Below are 21,327 nucleotides of genomic sequence, written 5' to 3' on the forward strand. Positions count from 1 at the left end.
ATCACTGGACCTGACCTGTGAGTTGACTTCCCAGCCTGACCTTAGACCTTCTGCATCACCACAGCCTCTTCTAGTGATCAGGACTCCTGGCTGACCCCAGTCCCATCCCCAGGACTGTCTTGTTCACCTCAGTCAGGTACTGTGGGACTAAGCCCTGCCTGGTGAGGCCCTGCCCTGCCTGCTTTGCTACCATGCTTGGCTCCTTGTCCTTTAGGCAGCAGTTGTCCCTTGCTGCTCCCTGGCAGCCTTTTCCTCAACTTTTTCTAGCTTCCAAACAACACAGCTGGAGATGATGGATTCTTCTGAAAATACGCTTAAGCATAACAACATACTGTGTGCTTTAACTGAACGCAGAAGCCTTTGCTTTAAGCCCATTGACACAGCTGTGTCAGGGTACTATTATACCCCCTAGCTGTCCAAAACTTATTTTTCTTTTAATAGCTTGTCTTGTTTTTCCTGGGCAGGCTCACTATACGCACTGCATTAAAACATGGCTATTACAGCCTCTTACTGACAGTGTCTTTGTGGTATTTTTTGAACTGAAAATGTGAAGAACTTAATGTCTCAGTTTCTACTTATGACAACTAGACAATCCTCCCTTCTGCCACTCCACAATGCAACTGTCTTGGACATTCTCTTAGAAGATGAGAAGTAAATTTCCAGTTTACTCTGTGCCTGAATCATTCTGACTTCTTTAGCTTCATGACTGAAGCCAGACTGAAGCCTTAATGCATGCCTGAAGCTAAGAATGGTTTTAGCTATTGCCTTCAATAGGGATAGTCCTTAATGCAGACTTCTGTGCTTTCCTAAATTGGACACCTACTGATTAAATTTTTGAAAAGCCAATCATGGTGCACGATGTTTTAAAATGGAAGCTGTTTAAGATAATTAAAAGAATAATTGCTATCATGAAAATTTAACATGTGTGAAAATGATCAAAATTATCACAGCTGTCTTCCATGAATCTTTTTTTCTTCTTTTCTGTTAGTAAAAGACAAGATGTTAGAGATTTTCCAGCTTTACCACACAGTGGTGCATTTTTAGATTTGTGGCTAGACTGAGTGATCTTCAGCCAGCACCTAAGCCCACAGTCTTACGCTCTGGTTTCTCTTGATTACCACCACATCGTATCTTCTACAAAGTCATCTTTTTTTCAGTCACTGCTGGTTGGCACTTTTTGAAATGCATGTTACAGCAACAAAGCAAAAAAGAAAAGTGAAGTTGCCGTGTCACGTGTGGGCATCACACAATGTTACATAAGATGTCTCCCTCTTAGTTACTAGTTTTATATCAGTTTTGTCATACTTTTAAATGAAATGTGGAAAAGACTAGTTAAGGAGTGAAGAACGTATGCTGTTTGCCTTCATCAATATCCAGCCATGGTTTTTAGCTTCATTATGGCATACTCTTGTGAATGGCTGAACAGAGCGAAAAACAGTTGCTCTGTCCTCTGTGCAATAAAAACTTGCATGGCTCTTTCTCATTAATAGGCTTGGAAGAACCTTTTGATGATATACAAGCTTTCTGCTCTGAGCCAAGGTGCTTCTAGGAGAGCTGAAAACAAATCTAACTTGTTCTTATTGAGTAACGCGCTCGCTGTCATTATAAGAATGAACAGGAAATTGATTGCACTGAGTTTGGGGCGTACAGGAGCAGTGTCAGTCTGGCAATACGTCAAAACTGGATAAAGACTTTTAGATGAAATAAGACTGTTTATAAATGTGAAATTCAGATTTTGTCAATCTCTTTCAAATAAAACAATTTGATATAAACAAGCACTAGCCTTGACTATTACATTTTAAATATTAGTATTATTTGAGGGTTAAAATTCAGATAACATAAATTCCACTCTTTAAACAGAGTACAACATAAGTTTAACTATCAGTGAATACACATCTTAAAGTAGATGTAAACTAACTACAGAACTGCACTCATTTTCAACAATTCATATTCTGATTTTATTACATTTCTCACAGATCAAAGCCATTATAATAGCATAAGGCAACTGTGAAACAATGTGTTTCAGTAAATTTTTTTTATGTATTCTACTAATTTCTGTGTAGTCATAAAACTACATACTCATTTTCCAAATTCTGGTCAGAGTAAAGATGACATACAAGTAATTCAAACACCTAGGCCTGAAAACCTGAGACATAATGAACTGAGGACAGAAGCTGGCTGTCAGTGGAAGGCTAGTAACTTCAGAAATGCTGAGAGTTGTGTATCTAATGTGCTTAAATGCCATAAAACCCTATCTGATTTCAATGAGACGGCTTCTAGCAAATATTTCAGATTTCGTCCTTTGTAAAATGTATGGTTTCACATAGAATAAATCAATATTTCCCATATGACTTCATATGATAGGAGATTGAACCTGTCACGTATTATACATTTTACGTGAGCAAGACTTGGCCTTGCACTGGGTTAGAATGATGGCTTCAAAAGGAAAGGAGAGCTGAAGACACTTGTTACAATGATGACTGTTTTCTTGGACCCTTTCTAAATTCTAGCAAAAGATTTTTGAAAGGGCAAATAAATCAGTTTCAGAAATATCAGTGCTGACAAATTAACCTTTTTCAGAATTACTGCTTTTAAAAAAATGTGCCTAAGGAGGCTTCATGAGAAATCTAAATTATTTTATTAACACTGAAGGATTTACTTGAGAGCAATCCAAAGCTAAATATAAGAAGCCTCCAGCATAACATCTTTCCAGCTTCCTGTCTTGTTTCAGTAACAGCTGTCAAGTGCCACGAACCATGTTCAGTTTTTAGGCTGGCAAAATATATGTATTAAATATAAATAAAATCTGCCCATCTGGGGTATAGGTTGAATTAGACTGAAGAAGAACCGATTACCTGAATTAGGGTATATGTGCAGGATACAAATGTGGTCAACTACTCTGAATCTCTGGAGGCTTTTGCTGCAGAGGACTCTGTCAGATAGTCCAGTTTGGAAGGGACCTCAAAAGATCATCTGGTCCAGAGTACTGAATACCATAATTACAACAATACAATAATTCACACCATTCATCACAGCACCAAACAAAAAAATTAAATAAAAGTAATATATCAAATTATATAAACATAGTGTGATGTACACTGAGGTCATAATCAATTCATTTCAATTAAGGAAGGAATTTTTATTCTCTCTCACAATAAAAGTGAATTATGTTGAAAGTCGATCTTGCGTATTTTTGTGTTGTAGCTTTCCCTCATAAAAGAAAATGAGAGAAAATAAAATGTTAGAAGAGATCAAAAATTGTTGAGTGGAAGGAGACAATGAGATCAAAAGCAAAACAAGGACAAGTGTTCAAGGAGGAAGACATTAACCAGGTCAAAAGCTGCCATGAGGGCAGAATTAAGAAATGAAAGCCCTAACATTTCCCATGAAGATAACTCAGTGAATTGAGAGAAGTTAGAGGTGAGGTGTGATGGGAGAATAGAAAGAAGGCAGCTAATGAAGAGAATGAGATTATGCTTTTATGATGGAAAAGCTGTAATACTACTTGTGAGATGCAAGAACCAGGTGGAAATCAGTTCAGTGGAAAAGGGGACAGGATATTAGGACAAGGGAAGTTCTTTTCTCCTTACTAGAATAAGAGGAAATTTGTAAGAAGAGTAAAGGCATGAAACCTGAGAGCTGGAAGTAGAAAAAGACAAAGTTTTCGTCACTATGAAAAAGGCATATTATAACATACTGGAGAGTCATGAAGATGATCAAAGGGCTGGAGAACTTGTCCTATGAGGACAGACCTAAGGTCTTTTCTCTCTGGAGAAGAGAAGGCTCAGCACTTAAAGTGCAGCTACAAAGAGGACAGAAGCTCCCTCTTCACAAGGTGCAACATGGCATGGATACAAGGAAAGGTTTCATCTTGGTATAAGAAATTTTTTTACATTGAGAACAATTATTCACTGGAACACTGGAACAACCTCCCCAGGGACATGGTAGAGTCCCCATCACTGGAGGTTTTCAAGATGCGATTGGATGGGGTGCTAGGTAATCTCATCAAGACTCACATTCCCACAAAAGGCTGGACCAGATGATCTTTTGAGGTCCCTTCCAAACTGGACTATTCTATGATTCTACGAACATCTTTACTAGGGTTTACTGACTTTACCATGCTGCAGGCCTGCTATGGAATTCAGATGCTCAACTATGTAAACAGATTCCAGAGAGCCATCTATGCCATCAGATTCAACAGGCAGTAACTGGAGTACTTTGATGGAGATCTGAGGAAGGAATTGAAAATTTGAGAATCAGCAACAGAAGCTTTCTCTCTGTTCCCTCCATTGTCTTATGAAACTGCACTGACCAGCACCAAATTTCCTTTTCAGACTGTGGGCAAGCCTGCACACCTAATGCACTGTAGTGGTGGTTTTCACTGCAAGCTGCCAACCACTAGAATCGCCTACAAGTAACTGTAAGTAGCAGCAGTAGAATCTTCTAAGCAAGCTCATACAAAAGTGTCATCTTTACTATTCAACATCTCAACAAAAGGCATTGGCAATGCTGAAATAGCTGGGTTTATAAAATTGAGATTGAGAGATGAGTTATCTTTATTTGAATGCAGTAATTGCATGGTATTTTAAAAAAGCATTTTTCTTATTTTACCAAAATGCATAGTCCACATTTTTCTTACATGCTGTTATGGGAAGACAGCACTTAACTTTTCTAATAGTCAAACATGGCTTTGCAGAACAGAACATTGCCAACAATTAAAAATAGTGATTAGAGAAAACTAAAGGGAAGAATTTTAGAATATTTTTAAATGTGGCCTCTCTGTGCTATGTATTTTTCTATGTTTTAAGGTCCAAGTAATAGAAAAATCACACAAAGGTAATACAAGTAACCTGAAATCTACTACATGCAGTTCTATTTTAACTCAGCAATTCACACCAAATTCTTTCACTGCACTACGAATGAATTCAGGAAAATAAATATCCAAGGAGGAATATGGATCTAATTGTTATTGCTGTTACATTACTAAAATAAAACAGCTGTGATCACACTCTCAGATAAAGCCATTGTTCAACAAATATTTTTATTAAACATCTCTGTAGAGAAGATGAGTCCAGCTCCCCAAGAGCAGAGCAGACTGCTTCCTGGACCACCCATTGCTCCCTAGGTAAAACAACTCACCCAGCTGGTGGGGGGTGGGGGAACTTGATCAGACACTCTGGACACTATGGCAGTTACAGAGCAACTCATCTTTGCTCACTGACATATTAAACTGTAACAATGGTATTTTAACATTCAAGTAAATACACCACAATCTTTTTCTCAAATCACTAATTTGACCACTAGCTAATGACAGCAACAGTGTTTCTTAAATGGCACCTTACCAAAAATAACAATGACTTGCATAGCCCACAGGAGAGAAGTCTCAGAAAACCAAGGTCAGCTGATTACAGGAGGCGACGGGGGAAAAGCAGGCATAGAAGAAGGTCAGAGGTACAACAGGAGCAATCAGGAAAATAAGCTGGCCACGGCTGTACAGCAAATAAACTGTGTGTCAGAGCTGTGAATAAAATCCAGAAGTCCTGACTCCTTGTCTCTCTCTATTGCCCCAGTCCTAACCAGATCCTCTCTCAAAATTACTTGCTAATATAGACAGTCCAGGAGACTGAAACATTTTTTATATCTACAAAACAGATGTAGCAAAAGGTATATAAAGGTTTCCTTCACACAGTCACTCTGCCATTTACGTTATGGCCAGAAAGACTTTATTAATAAATGTTGTACAATTCCTCCAGGTCAGCAATCAGAATGTCCAAGTCTGCAGAATGTGTCATTCATCTACTTAAGAACTGGTGTCAGGGTATTTTCAAGAATTATTCAAACTTAAATCTGAGCCACCTTTTACAGGGGTGCTTCCTTCAAGTTCTGCCATCAATCAGTCTACGTTTGTTAGATGTTGGGAGTATTAGAGGAGTTGTAAATGCAGAAGATCCCTTCAAGCACAACATTTATAAATGTCTAATATTGGTGAAGCTTTTTATCACTTCTCTGTTTCAGTAAAATAATAAAAATCTCGTATTCAGACCAGACAGAAAATAGCCAAAGAAAGTATGAAGGTTCATACTCAAGAAATTTTCTATGTAAAAGAGCTACATAATCTGCTGGAATACATGTGATAAAGACTCAAAATTGTGAAACTGTTTCTAATTTCTAGTTGTATGTGCAACATATGGATAGGCAGTGTGTTTTTTCCAAACAGCTTTTTAGCAAACCAATTAAGCAGCTGGTATTATCTAAGACTTAAAAGTGCCAAACAAAAACCAGATTTAGGGCGGGCTCCAAATTACTGAAGTCAAGCCATTTCAAACTGTATTAATCAGGTTTCCTAATAGCACATCAGGCATGAACACAAGTTCTCAGTTTTAATTTAAGGCCTTATAGCCACTTGAAACATGAAGCCCATGGGTCAAGTCTTCAGTGGTGCAAATCAGAGCAGTTTTCCTGTAATGCACAATTACACAAGTTCAGAACTGGTCTAAATATTTAAGATGCCTGTTTTAAATTACCGGACTGTATTTGCATTTCTGTGAGATATCTATATACTTATTAATTGAACACAGAGTTTCTTAGTCTAGAAAGTTTGCTCCATAAAATGTTTCTTCATAAATTGCTTCTTCCCCTTTGGCAAATATTGTCTTCCATGGTAGAGGCTTCCCTCTAGTGGACACTTTCTCTGATGTTTTAGTTGTAACATTTTAGTAACCCCATGGAACAGTTGTACAAAACACGCAATATCATGTATTTACTTTCTGATTGTCTACGTTTAACCTGTACCCAGGACTAAACTGTAACAGTTGCTCTATCACCCAATGACCCCTCACCAGCCAGGGAGGGGAATCGGGAAAAGGAGAGCAGACCCCTGGGTTGAACTGAAACAGATTTAATGAAACACCACCAGTACCAACAAAGGTGTACAGAGCTACACTCAGCCAAGTGTAGCGGTCACAATCAACTAGAGAGCAGTCCTCAGGAGCAGGGAGGAGCCAAAGGAGGAGCAGGGGGAACCCCAGCCAGAATTCCAGGGGAAACCCCAGCAGGAATTCCACAGGAGCTCCCCTTCCTCAACAAACCTTCCCCCTTTATACTGACCATGACATTCTGGTGTGGGCTACCCCTGTAGCTGACCCAGGTCAGCTGCCCTGGCTGACTCCAAACTGCTAACGGTCTGCCCAGCATGGCTGGGCTGGGAGTCTGTCCCAGCCAAACCAGGGCACTGATTTAAAATAATTAAAAGGAAATGCATGCCAGGAGTTAATCAGTGCCTATACAACGTTTCTTGAGGACCTTTAAAATTATTGCAGCAGTCTCGAGACCAGTTCCTTCGAACTGTAATACAATGTAAAACTGTTTAACAAACTTAGAAATGCAAACAGGTGCATAAACAGTAAAATCATGTCCTGAAAAAAATAATTATTGATTCAGTAGTCCAGGGAATAGATACAAGGACAAGAGCAGTGTTGCTCTGTATCAATTGGTTGCTGTTGAACCAAGCTATCAGTGCTGATCTAATTCATCTCCAGTCTGTTTGTATGGGCTACACTTACTGGCTTTTTCAGCATCCTGTTATTTAGAGAAGGGCAACAGACTGATAACGGACTTGCTTGGTGCACTGGTTTCCTCAAAACATTTCACTTTAAAGAGACGCACTTGGGGTTCCCATATAGAACAAACACACACACTTGAACTTTTTTGTTCTTTCCTATGGGAGTTTGATCACATAACGTACAACCGAAAAACCATCTAATGATGCCAACTGGCTGCATTCTTCACTATTCAGCAATGACAAAGGGCTGTCTTAGCATGAATCTTTCACCTGTGAATTTTTCTTTCTTCCGAATGTGACAATAAAAACATTCAATGTAGCAGCAATGTTCATAATGCAAATCTCAGCACACGAATTGGGACCACTAACACATTTATTGGATTTTCAAGTACTTGCTAGATGATAACGGAATGTGGTTTCTATTACGGTTCTATGGAATTTACTGAGAATCCTAAATTCATTCAAACAAATACAATCTGGGAAGTAGTTTTCTGAGTTTCAGGTAGAGTAAGCAGGGGCTTCTTGAATCAGCTTAAAGTTTAATTAAAGTGTATGTTTTTCCCACACTAAACGTTTCTATTCCAAGTCTCCTAGAGTTTTAAAATCTATTTTTTTTTTCCCCTATGTGGGCTGTCCACCTGACTATTTCTCATTAATCCTTTCATAAAATTTTGGATGTCACATGGTAGCCTGCCTGATGTTTTCCATCTATGGGGATTTTAGTAGAATGCACCTATTTTCCCAGCTCAATTAGAAGAATCTCGTTCCAGCTGAACAGATGTGCACATCACAAAGCAATGTCACAACAGTCCCTTTTGTTGTCAGTTTCTCTAAAGAGAAATCAGTACTTGTTACGAAAATTCAATAATAATGTAACTATATAATACATGCATATATATGTATGCACCCCTTATGAACGAAATTCTTCTACTCTTTCTAAACATGAGCTCTAGTCAAAAAGCCACTGCTCATTTGTAGTTCAGACAACACGCCCAATGCAGCAAAAACTCAGAAACAAAGTCAGCAGGAGGGATTTCCTGCAATATTTTTCTGAAACAGAATTAAACAGGACTTTAGAACTGGGCCCAGTTCAAATCAGATCAAACAGTATGGTGCCTAAAGGAGACACAAAGATTTGCAAGGTTCAGTGTATAATTTATGAAAATGTGAGTAATGCGGAATCAAATTTGCCTCAAGCAAAGGCTTCAGAGATTTATAAAAGTAATTTACATAACAGAGGTGGTCCTCTAATAGACAGAACCAAAGCATACATATTACACTCAGGAATATCCTAAGGTGGCCTCTTCAGAGAGAAGGCTGCCTAGTATGTGTGATCTGCAATCAGGGTTTCCCTATACAGAGATTAAGCACAAAAAATACTACATAATATAGAGAAGAACAGAGCATTTTAAAAAAGGGCAGAGCTAAGTTGGGTACTACAGTCATATCAGATATGCATGCAATATGTGTTTCTTCACTGTAACTTCAGTAACTGTGCTTAGTTAAGGCTGCTGGGAATTGAAAACTGGGATAGTGCCGATAATTAGCCTCTTCATTAGAAAGCGGTTTAAAACAAGCAGTATCACCCATACTGTCGATTTTAGCAAAACTACACTGAATTCTATTTAAATGCAGAAAACTACATAAGAACCAACAAACAAATGTGAAACCTGTATGTCTTTTTTTTCTTGTAAATAATTAGAAAAAATTAATTATTTACATCATAGAAGTAGTCATATATAAAACTATAGGTGTGATACATGGGCAATTGGTGCGAGCAATATTGCAGCACTTCGTATTCTATCATGGCATCATCCTCTCAGGGCTCTCTAGAGCACCAACTTCCTTTCACGACAGCTAAATTGCGCTGGGTTGAAAAGCTCAGGAGAGGGGAAACACTCAAACCAGTCTGGGATTCCCCCCCTTTTCGTTCTCTTGCTTTTCCCCACAAACACTTAAAAAGAAAAGGTATGTCTGCATGAGTTCCTCAGCAGGGCTGCTGTTCACCTTCATTTTGGCACCTGGGAATAAGGAAGCGAGAGTAGCACTGCTCAAGCAATAGCCACCACTCTTTCCATGCACGGTTTTTGTTAATATTTCTTTTCAAAAGAGGATTTTGTTGAGGAAATTCTCCACGTTTTTGAACACAAGTTACTACCAGCTAGAAAGGAGTGCTTTACCCTAGGAACTAGAAAAGCAAGGCTCTTCACAAGTTAGGGAGCTCACATATGTAAGGTAGGGAATATGGCAGGGAATTCATAGAAGGAAGGTATTGCTAACCCCATAAAATAGGGCCCAAGTACCCTCAAAATATTAATAGTCCCCAATCAGTACTACTACTTAACATACCACTGAAAGCTGTGGATATGCCCGTTAATCCACTTGGAAGAGCATTTCTGCATTGTCCCAAGTGCCATCAGCCATGATCTGAAAGGCACTTGTAAGACTACAAAGAAACGAGAAAACTTTTCTTTCATTAATGGGCCCTGTCCCCAAGAAAACACTAAACCAGTTTAATTAATAAAATGTACCCAATCTGGTAAGAACATTCTGTAACATGTTGTATGCAAGCTGGCTTTAGCTCATTTTGTTAGTAGGATTAATTTTTAGAAATCTAAGACTTTCATGTTAATCCCAGATAATAGTGCAGTTTGGTACACTAAAATAATCCGATTACAGTGAATGTCAGTGCGATTTGATTTTAAATGATGTGAAGCATGTTACTGGAACTATCACCCTCTCATTTTATGAAAGGATGACGTGCAAGATTGTCAGACAGGGTTCACCATGTCTCAACAGCTGCAGACCTCTGCTTCAAGCCATCTTTAAACACACGGCTTTGCTCATTCAAATATGGATTTTCTGACAGCAATTTAGCACAAGAATTTTAAAATTATGTGGACTTCAACACAACAATGGATATGCAAATATTGTATTGTATATAAAATTACCTTATACATGTATACCACTGAACTACCATCTGCTACAACCAAATATCTGATTTGTGTTTTCAATCAAAACCCCACAACCCTACCTAGTCCTTCCCACTAATTTGATTCACGAGCTTCTTTTTTGCATCTCCCTCATTCCCATATCTTCACTCTGGCTGGTCGCGGCAGGGCTCATGCCTATTTTATTCCTGGTTAATCTGATTATGTGATGTGATTGTGATGTCAGTGCATTAGCAGAAGGAAGTAACGCTTCCTGTAGGACGGATGGCAATTTTGACCTTTTAGAAGCAGGTCATGATCTGACTGCAAGATGAAAATAGAGCAAGACAAACTGCAGTAATAATACCAACTTGTTCTCCGATAGCGTAGTTCAAAGTAAGATTATGGCTCATGGACTGCAGGTAAGAGAGCATAATGCACTTGTATTTGGTTATTTGACTGAAGGGAGCTTTGGGTGTGGGGGAGAGGTTAGTGTCAGCAAAAAGTAGTAGAACATTAGAAATACTGACTAATGAAAGGCCTTGTTTCTTATATTTACTCAAGAGAAAAACTGGCTTTCAGAACAGAGGCATCTTAACAGACTAATTTGGTTTTTACAAACTTATGACATTATTTATTTGACTTTAATATACACCTACATTAATATTCTTTCATTCTGAGCTAACAAAACAATACTTATTTATGAATCTCTTTATTGTACAAAATTGCTGTAGTTCATTTTGTTGTTTTTTCCCCCTTAAACTCAGACACCTACATCAGTAAATGAACAACAAATGAGACTGAATCTAAATGAAACAACTAATTCCTCAAGTTATAAGCTCATTATTAAAAAATGTAATGACTTTGTGTGCTAGTTTAGTAGATTGCTTTATTATAATGGGATGCCGCTGTGTTATTTAGCATGTGCCACAATACAAATGCTTTCATGAGCCTGTAAGGTATGTGCAGCGTGTTGCTATGGTGATGTGGTGCTCAGACTGATGCAATCCTTAAGGTTCTGTTCATGAACCTTTCAGCAGACCTTAAAAAATGTCTCTCAGGTAACAACAAACAAGAAATTAATATGGCAGACATTGTTTGCACAAAATAGTCTCAATGAGCACAGTCGTTAACCAAATAAAAGGTGCTAAGCCGTACCGCTGGAGCAGCTAGAAGCAGCAATCACTATGCACACCTGTATGCTTCCAGACGAGCTTTATTCCATAGTTACATGAACACGGACAAAGCTCATCCCTCACTTGAGCTGAACCAGTTGCAATGCCTCTTACTGAATGCGGCAGTAAGCTAAATTAATTGGCAACAAGGCTGAACTTTAACTTGCTGTGCAGATGAAAGCCCAATTTATAACTCCAAGAGCAAATTCTGCGACTGAAGTCCACTAAATACGGCTATCAGTATCATGATTGGGCAAAACAAAAACTGCGCAAATCGCAGGTAGTGTAGTTGTTGCACTTAAGCTGCAGTTATGCAGAATGCAACAGAGATGGGGTTCCTGGGGAAAACAAACAAAACCCAACCGTAACACAAACAACCCACACTGCAGGACTTCTTAAACTGTTTATCGTGTTGGTGACTACACTTAAAGGTGCGTTTTCTGTTCCCCAGATGAAAATGATGCTTATATCTTCCAGTAGTCTGAAATAAACACTGCGGTCTAACTTTGACTAATGCTCACAATTATGTCTTATCATCACTGCTTCTTGTTGACAGACTCTGATATCCTGTACGTGTACTCTGTCACCACTAGCAACCTCACACAAGCAGAAATTAGCCCGTTTCAAACTGGCCAACTTGGTTAATACAACACTCAAACAACAATAAGCAGTTCTGCACTGCATTAAAGCCTGGTCATAGATGCTACTGTCCAGCCTGATCTACAGCTGATACCAGTGTTAACTGCCAGTATCTCTTCCAAGATTAACAAAGCACGAACAAACTTAATTTAAAAACAATCCTTCACTTAAGTTTTCATTTCACTGACTTCAGCCACGAAGAAAACAGCAACCAATCCAGGCAAAATAGTACTGCTGACACTAAACAGTGCTCAACTGCAAGGTTATTCTGTAAGTTACCTTGGAACATCAAGGCCTGTTAATTTTGAGTACTTGCAGAATACAGCTAGTTCAGCCAGGATGAGATTCTATATGCATTACCTTGTACCTTGATAATCTGTTCTTTGCAATTCTTGTTAACACCTGCCTCTCTAGTTTTATCCTTAAATGGAGTCGGCTATTCGTGGCCAATCTAAAATAAACAGCAGTAATTGGCTACCTCATTTTTGTGGCTGCTGTGAGTTTTGCAAGTGATAACATACATTCCATTTTTCCTTTCTTCCTAAGCACTCATCTCTCATGCCAAAAGGCCAGAATTAAAAACAATTCATCTGCCTATAGTGTTTGCAGGTGTTAACTTGTTCATCAACAATCCTTTATGCTGCTACTGCCCAGTTCAGAGCTCTGTGCTGTCCATTAGCAAGCCACTGTACTGAGTCCTGCTGAATGCAACTGCTGTGCAGTTAACCTGTTTTGCACTAGTGAGGCTTTGAGGCAGCTTTGAATTTTTCTTTCAATGAGGTCTGTCTTTTTAACACTAACAGGGCAATATTAGATGTGACACCCTCACTAACTTGAGTTTTTTCACAACTTTTTCTAATACTTTCACGTTAGCCCTCTTATTCACAATCGTTTCTACCTCATTATATTTTTTCTCGCCTGCTTTTGTACCACCACTTCACAAATGAACACAGACCAAAGCATCTGTTATGGTCTTGAAGGGTGGTAGAATCCAAAGACACAGCCCTGTTTGGGGCCAGACTAGTCAGAAGACAAGACAGAATGGAGAACATGTAACTTCTAGCCATCCAGACACATCTGGGTGCAACAGCCTGGAGACAGCATGCTGGAGAACAAATTGCAATTCTAAACCTTGAGGGCCCTGATCTGTGGGAAGTCGCCATGGCCTCTCCCCAGCCATGCTGAGGAGCAATCTGCTAACAGGGCAAACAGCACTACGAGTTGAACTGCAGCTCAGAAGGTCTCTGGTTCCCACCTATGGGCACCCTCTGCAGCCTCTCCCATATAAGAAAGATGGGGGCAATATTTTTATCAGGTCCTGTTGTGATAGGACAAGCAGTACTGGTTTTAAACTAAAAGAGGGCAGTTTAAACTACAAGGAAGAAATTTTATACAATGAGGGTGGTGAAACACTGGAACAGGTTGCCAGAGAGGTGGTAGAAGCTCCATGCCTGGAAACATTCAAGGTCAGGTTGGACGGGGCTCTGAGCAACCAGATGTAGCTAAAGATGTCCCTGCTCACTGCAGGGGGGTTGGACTAGATGGACTTTAAAGGTCCTTTCCAGACTAAAATATTCTGTGATTCTACGATTCTCTTCTTCCCACTACCATCTCAAAGCTTCTCCTTTGGGATAAGTCATCTCACCTGTCCTCTGAGACAGGTGATGGTTGGTATATGCTTACTTCTTCCAACAGTTCAGTTGTGAATTCACACTGAAGAGATGGAGCTCTCTCTTTTACACAATGGAAAATGATGGTCACGGTAGTGCAGTATCCCAAAGTCAGCTGCTGACTGGAGACCAAGCTGTAATCCCAAACTACTTGCCTTAAATTTTAATTTTTTTTTTTTGCATGAGCAAGCTACTGTGCTCTGCAGAAGGGGGAGTGGAGAACACAAGAAGGGCGCGTTGTTTGGGGAGGTGGGTTTATGAGCTGATGATGGTTGAGAATTTCTCTTATAACAACTGGATCAAAGCAGGTAGCTATCCACATCTCAGACAAGCACACTAGCTCCTGAATTATCTGACAGATCGCGAGTTGTTCTATCAGAAAGTTCAGAAACTCTCCGATATATTATTATTATGACACATTATTGAGGGGGGAGGGTAGGGAGAGGAGTCTTTCTCTGCATTATCAGAGACTAGAAGGTTTTTTCCTATATGGCTCTTTCTACTCTTACAGCTATTTCCCCTTCACTTGCAGGTAAGAGACGAAGAAAGTGGCTATAATAAAAATCTATTTTGCATTCCTAAGCATTATGAAGAAGATTTAGAAAGAGTCTTCATTCCTCATGGACTCATCCTGGACAGGTATGAGGTTAAACAACAAAGAGTAGTGACAGTGATCACAATGATCCATTTCCCTCCAAATGAAAGGACTGAGGCCCTACCCTGCATAGCCCATGAGAAACATGGAAACCCTGCAGCTGTAACACTTGTGTTCTGGAGTGCAATACAAGTGGGGTTTTATGGAGAGGATTCCTCTACAACCCCAGCTAAGTTTCCACGTTATCTCAAATATCTTTAAGCTTTCCTATCCTGTATTGTTTAGATGCATGGATTAAATCAACAGTGGAGTAGGCACCTTGTGAACTGTAAATATGTAACTAACTTTCCTGTGTCTTAATGTGGTCACAATTTGCTGGTCCTATAAACCTAGCAAGATCAGAATTTTAACTTGGACATTGCTTAATATATGGGCAAACAAATATGATACATAAACCAACTTTTTTTGTTGTTTTTTTTTTCCTTCCAGGACAGAACGTTTGGCTAGAGATATCATGCAAGATATGGGAAGCCATCACATCGTCGCACTCTGTGTCCTTAAAGGGGGCTATAAATTCTTTGCTGATTTGTTGGACCATATAAAAGCACTCAATCAAAATGGTGATAAATCTGTGCCTATTACTGTGGATTTTGTTAGAATAAAAAGCTACTGCGTAAGAAACTTTCTTTTCTTTGGAAAATAGATTCTTCCCATAGATTGACATTCTGAATACTGGTAGTTTACATGAAAACTCCACAAAAATTGAGTACTGAAGAGCAACTGACCTACTGACCTGCCCCAATGATCAGATGGATATTTTACGTTCAGTGGAATGAACACATAGCAGAACACTTAACATAAAAAAGCCATGGTCAGGTCTCCAACGTCCTCCTCTCCAGCCCAAAGCTTCCATACAGATTCTACTCTGTCTTTACCATGGCACCCTTTGGTGGGACGGAGTATGGAGAGGAGCTTAGCATCAGACTTGCTTATTTTGTCTCTCTGCATTATTTTTTATTCCTACAGATAATACTAGAAAGACTCATTTTTGTCATCTGTGTGCTGGGGAACAGGTATCTTTTGCCTGAACCAACCACAGTTGGCCTGAACCTATTACTATAAAGCAATGACTTATGCCGTTTTTTTCTGGTTTATCTTCCCCCCTCTTTGAAGGCTAGAGCTCCATGCACTGATCAAAATTTACCCCATGCTAAACAGAACAGTTTACAATATCCTACAAATTTTTCATGGAATTCTAAAACAAATCCATGGTTACAAAAATAGCTGCAAGCAATGGTGTCTAATCCATGAACACAGAAGTACTCTTGTTCCATGCAAACATCTGTCTGCACTGATACTTCACTCTCTCCTCTTGCTCTCAGCTACTTAAAAGCTGTTTGGCTGAAGCAGTGCTGTGTACAGCTGCAAGTGCCACCTGAGAGGCAAAAAGCAAGAGCAGCATGCCATTCATACACATACAGGATGACACTTTTGAGCATGTTTTATGTGACTTCCCGCTCTTCTTTCTCCTTCTAGAATGATTCACCTACAGAAAAAATCAGTATTGTTGGAGAGGAACTGTCTACACTAAATGGAAAGGTATGAATTAGCTTCTTCAGATTTTAAAGGGAAAGAGTAGTTCTTGAGTATCTTCCAGGAAATCCACCTTTATTAAGTTTTTGATACCACATATTTACAGCCACTTAACACTGGTTTAAAATGCCATGCTCTGAAACAGTGAGTAATTCCCACTGATCTTGGAAACTTAACACAATCAGTACTGAATGCTTCTAAAAATCCTATTCCACATTTTTTCCCACAGCCCCCAGAAATGAACCACCTTAAACTGACTCATGCAGTACGGTTCTAGAATGCTCTTGCTATACATAGAATAATATATAGAACCTGACGCAGGTGGCTTTCTCACAGTATTTTATGCTTCCATAAATACTCACAGAAAGACTCTTCAGAAAGCACTAAAATAATGTAAGTAGTTAAGTGATAAGCTGCTTGAAAAATCATCTGCAACTTGTAACTGAAGTCTGTAATGCAAACTTTTTCTGGCTGTATAAATCACTGAATGCTGCCATGTAAACATTTTCTTTTCTTTCTCTCCCTACATGATCTTTTCCAGAATGTGTTAGTAGTAGAGGTAAGTAAAGTTTGGAGCGTGGGGGGAGGAAACAACATGGACTTTTTTCTCCCCGTTTTGCAAATTAATACCTATTGCATATAAACCAACAATTAATTACATTACTGTGCTGCCAAGGTTGCTGACTGGCTTTTATGCTTTAAAGTAATCCACTGACAGTCTGGTTTTTCTTTCAGACTCGGAGGTTAATTTATATTTTTATCTCCTTCAGGACATTATTGAGACTGGAAGAACAATGAAAGCACTACTTTCAAAACTAAAAGACAATGAACCAAAGATGGTAAAAGTTGTAAGGTATAATGATATGGCCATTTACTAATGTATGGTAACAAGAAGACAGAGCAAAATCATTTAGGTGAATAGTCAGTGTATGCTGATGGGTGTTCGTTTTTGGTTGGTTTGAAAGTTAGGGGAAGAGGAAGCAAAAGCAGCAAGCAATCCTTATCCAGTTGGTGAAAAACTATTTATTAAACTGGGAAATTTACATATGCACTACCAACTTCGTGTTAAAATTAATAAAAAAGGTTTCCTGGCTCTTTTTGCATAGTCATAGAATCAGACAATTGTTTGGATTGGAAGGGACCTTACAGATCATCTTGTTCCACCCCCCTGCCACGGGCAGGGACACCTCTCACCAGACCAGATTGCTCAAAGCCCCATCCAGCCTGGCCTTGAACACTGCCAGGGAGGGGGCAGCCACAGCTTCTCTGGGCAACTTGTGCCAGTGCCTCACCACCCTCACAGGGAAGAATTTCTTCTTTACATCTCATCTAAATCTCCCCTCTTTCAGTTTGAAACCATTACCCCTCGTCCTGTCACTTTCCTTCCTTATCAAGAGGCCCTCCCCACCTTTCCTGTAGCCCCCTTTCAGCACTGCAAGGCCGCTGTAAGGTCTCCCCGGAGCCTTCTCTTCTCCAGGCTGAACAACCCCAACTCTCTCAGCCTGTCCTCACAGGGGAGGTGCTCCAGCCCCCTCAGCATCTTCATGTCCCTCTTCTGGACCCACTCCAGCAGGTCCATGTCTGTCTTGTGCTGGGGGCCCCAGAGCTGGACACAGCACTGCAGGTGGGGTCTGACCAGAGCAGAGCAGAGGGGGAGAATCCCCTCCCTCGCCCTGCTGGCCATGCTCCTTGTGATGCAGCCCAGGATGCCATTGGCTTTCTGGGCTGTGAGCGCACACTGCTGGCTCATGTTCAGTTTTTCATCCACCAGCACCCCCAGCTCTTTCTCTGTGGGGCTGCTCTCGATCCACTCATCATCCAGCCTGTATCTGTGTTTGGGATTGCCCCGACCCATGTGCAGGACCTTCCACTTGGCCTTGTTGAACTCCATGAGGTTCACACAGGCCCACCTCTCCAGCCTGTCCAGGTGCCTCTGGATGGCCTCCCTTCTCTCCAGTGTGTTGACCGCAGCACACAGCTTGGTGTCACCTGCAAACTTGCTGAGGGTGCACTGTCCATGTTGCCAACAAAGATGTTATAGTCCATCAAGTCTGATAGATTCCCTGTTTCTTACCTCCTTATGTTTGAAGGAAATTCAGCTCTTTCCATAAGTTTCCTAACACCTTCTCAGTTGCCTCAATATGGAATGACAACACTCAGAATTTTTTTTTTAATATCCTCTGTCATACAGGTTTTCAGAATCTAAGGGCTTATCAGTCCTTGCAAGATGACTTCAAGTGGCATTCTAGATCTGCTCTTAGATGATCTCTAAAAGGAATTTCTTGGGAATATCCCTGTCTCTGTCAAGTAATCACGATGCTTTGAAAAAGCACTTCTTGTTTTATGTACCAGTTATGCTCCTCCTAGTGACTGTCCAGGTGGTTCTCAGTTTCTTCAGAAATGCACAGGAAAAGCAAGAATGGATACAACTTTGTGGAAGAAATCATAGTGACATGGCACAGCTTGTCCTCTTCTCTCTCCCTCCCCACTAAAATCTTTACGGGCCACTCGAACTTGCTTACTTGCCTATACATTGCTACATCGTGATACATCATGATTTGGGATACAGAATTGAAGAGGAGTAAATGCAAACCAATAGCCATCTGGACCCTCCGAATGAACCTACATCAGAGCCTTTGCCCCTTCCTCAGTTACAAGGCTGAACTCTACTTCTTTCTGTTGCGATAATCTGCAGGATTGTAGAAGCTTATAGGGAGGGGTGAGAGAAATTAAGTATACAACTTAGAGCAAGACATATTTTAAATAACATAACCGTCTCTGCTCTGCCTTACAGCCTGCTCGTTAAAAGGACATGCCACAGTCCAAGTTACAGACCGGACTGTAAGTATTACATTTTTCTGGTTGTCCAAAGAACAATCTGATCTTTTCACTTCATTCAGTAAGTCTGACAATTGGCATATAAGTTTCAGGAAGGCTAAGAGAAATGGCAAGAAAAGACACAAAAGTTTGTAAACTGACAACCAGCTATCCCATGCTGAAACCTCACGACCACCACCTTTTTTCATCTGGTTGGTCTGAGTGCAGGTTTGGCTATTTGTTACCAGGAATCAGAAACAGAATCAAACCTTAACTCTTGTTTGGCTTTGACCCCCAAAGGCATTCATTTTGACTCTGCATTAAACTTGCCTTGTTTTCAAACTGAAAACCCATACTGAGTTGCAGTGCATCTACTTTCAGACAAAATCTCACTCCTTGTCTCCCTTTCCCAGGATGACCTCACAAGTAGGTTCTAAATAATTATTTTGTTCTTAAAATGCATTCTCTTAACATTTGAATTGTAGCACTAACTGATGGGGATGGTATAGACTCTAATCTTTGTCATCAATTTATTTGAAAGCAAGATGATGTATTTGTTACGCATTACCCTTAAATAGCTGAAGCAGTTGTTGACTACAAACCGTGTACTTAAAAGCTATTTATAGCTCCCTGGCATAAAAACAATTGTATTTCGTTACAGATATAGGTTTTGAAATTCCAGACAAATTTGTGGTTGGATATGCTCTTGATTATAATGAATACTTCAGAGATCTAAACGTAAGTACACACGTCTGCCTTGACCATTACAGATATGGCTGTTACCACAGGGAACCAGCAAGAGTATTAGCTGATACCAGGAGCTTCACAACAACTAACGGAGCTTCAAATCTGACTAGAAACTTCCATTAAAAGGGCAAAAACACTATTAATGTGCCAAGCTGATAATTCAATGTAAATGCACAAGAACTTGTTTATGCCTTACTTTTTTATGAATGTACTCCACAAGTCTCATGGCCCAGCCATGCTGTAAGATGTCCTGAGCCCCCCAGGATGGTTGGCCGCACACAATCTGGTGGCCCCGCCTGAAAACAAAGTAACTTGTAATTTGGCTTTAATTTGATGTTCATCTGTCTTAGCGAAACCCTATGTTGCTCTTTTCTAGCCACATCTTTAAGATAGCTGTGTGTGGACTGTGTGTGAAGGTTTTTCCTACACTGTATAACAAGATCATCAAGATTTTGTTTCTTTTGTTCCATTACAGTCTCCTTAGGCTGCACTGAGTAGTAGACTTGGAGACAGCATAACTGATAGGAAAAAAAAAATAATCTTTTTTTCCCTCCTTAGTTTTCACAAATACTTTCTTAAATCTCGTTAAGTGGAAAAGTTTTTCACTTGGAAGTCTTTTCAACAAGACAAACCAGCTCTGTTAAAGACGTGTAGTGGATCTGTGCTATGGCAAAGCAATACAAAGAAGGATACAATAATGGAACAAACCTGACCTCTTCAGAATATACAAATCCATAAATTACAGATGAGCTTGGAAGCAATACTGACATCTCATTTTATTGCAAGTAGTAAACTTGCAACCAGTCTCACAAAGATTACTGTTCTGGTGTGTTTTCCTTACAATGCTGGGAGTAGGATTAAAAATCATTCTTGCCTTTTCTTTGAAGGTAAAGATTAACTGAAGACAAATTTTTAATTTTTTTTTTTTTTTTTAGCATATCTGCATTCTGAAAGAGAAAGCCAAAGAGAAATATAGGATCTGATAACATCACTCTTCTGGAACAATAGTTCAGTGGCATGTAAAGCTGCGTGGATGAATAACAAGTAATCTACTAATTGTGCTCTTTTCACTGAAGAACTACAACATTTTCTAATGATACTATTCTCTATATATTTTTTCCTAGAATGATTATGTAAATCAGCTTAAAGGGGAATGAGTTCTGTCCAAGTTTCACTGAAACCTGAACAGAACACTGGCCATAAAACATATTATATTCTGCTCGAATCACAGGCAACACAGCCATGTACATATGTGTGTGTATTCATGTGTGTATGTATTTATGTTTAGGTTTTAATTTACTATATGAAGTAACACACGATGCGTATTGTACATAAACTGCACTTCCAACGTGCAAGCTTGTGTGTGTAAAATACACACGTACTTTACGAAACAATTAGGCTGAATAAGCATTTAAGGACTTGAGGTTAATTCAGTCAACTGTACAAAGCGCATACCACATGGAAAACATATTTGGTTCAACTTAATGCAATGAAAAAAAATGAACATTAAGGTAAAGACACTGAGATTAGTTCTTACACATTCCAAGGAACTTGGGGTGTTGTGTCTTGTTTTTTGAGGGATCACATGTTGGCTGTACCA

The 21,327-nt window shown here is 39.6% G+C and overlaps 1 protein-coding gene across 1 annotated transcript; it reads left to right on the plus strand.

Moving 5' to 3' along the window:
- The first annotated feature begins 14,048 nt into the window (after nt 1–14,048).
- On the plus strand, nt 14,049–20,710 carry LOC104344120 (hypoxanthine-guanine phosphoribosyltransferase). Its single transcript, XM_086468830.1, has 9 exons — nt 14,049–14,111; nt 14,487–14,614; nt 15,060–15,243; nt 16,107–16,169; nt 16,705–16,722; nt 16,934–17,016; nt 18,958–19,004; nt 19,642–19,718; nt 20,663–20,710. The coding sequence occupies exons 1-9, from the start codon at nt 14,049–14,051 to the stop codon at nt 20,708–20,710; spliced, it is 711 nt and encodes a 236-aa protein (XP_086324956.1).
- Nucleotides 20,711–21,327: the final 617 nt, after the last annotated feature.

The sequence above is a fragment of the Leptosomus discolor genome, chromosome 8 (genome assembly GCF_034619465.1).
Source record: "Leptosomus discolor isolate bLepDis1 chromosome 8, bLepDis1.hap2, whole genome shotgun sequence".
In the NCBI taxonomy this organism is placed as follows: Eukaryota; Metazoa; Chordata; class Aves; order Leptosomiformes; family Leptosomidae; genus Leptosomus; species Leptosomus discolor.

What these genes read in the sequence shown, in the direction of transcription:
- LOC104344120 (XM_086468830.1), top strand. Translation starts at nt 14,049, where the DNA reads ATGGAAAATGATGGTCACGGTAGTGCAGTATCCCAAAGTCAGCTGCTG. An exon ending in TGCTGACTGGAGACCAAGCT is followed by an intron (nt 14,112 to 14,486) that starts GTAATCCCAAAC and finishes CTACTCTTACAG; the next exon opens with CTATTTCCCCTTCACTTGCA. An exon ending in TTAGAATAAAAAGCTACTGC is followed by an intron (nt 15,244 to 16,106) that starts GTAAGAAACTTT and finishes TTCTCCTTCTAG; the next exon opens with AATGATTCACCTACAGAAAA.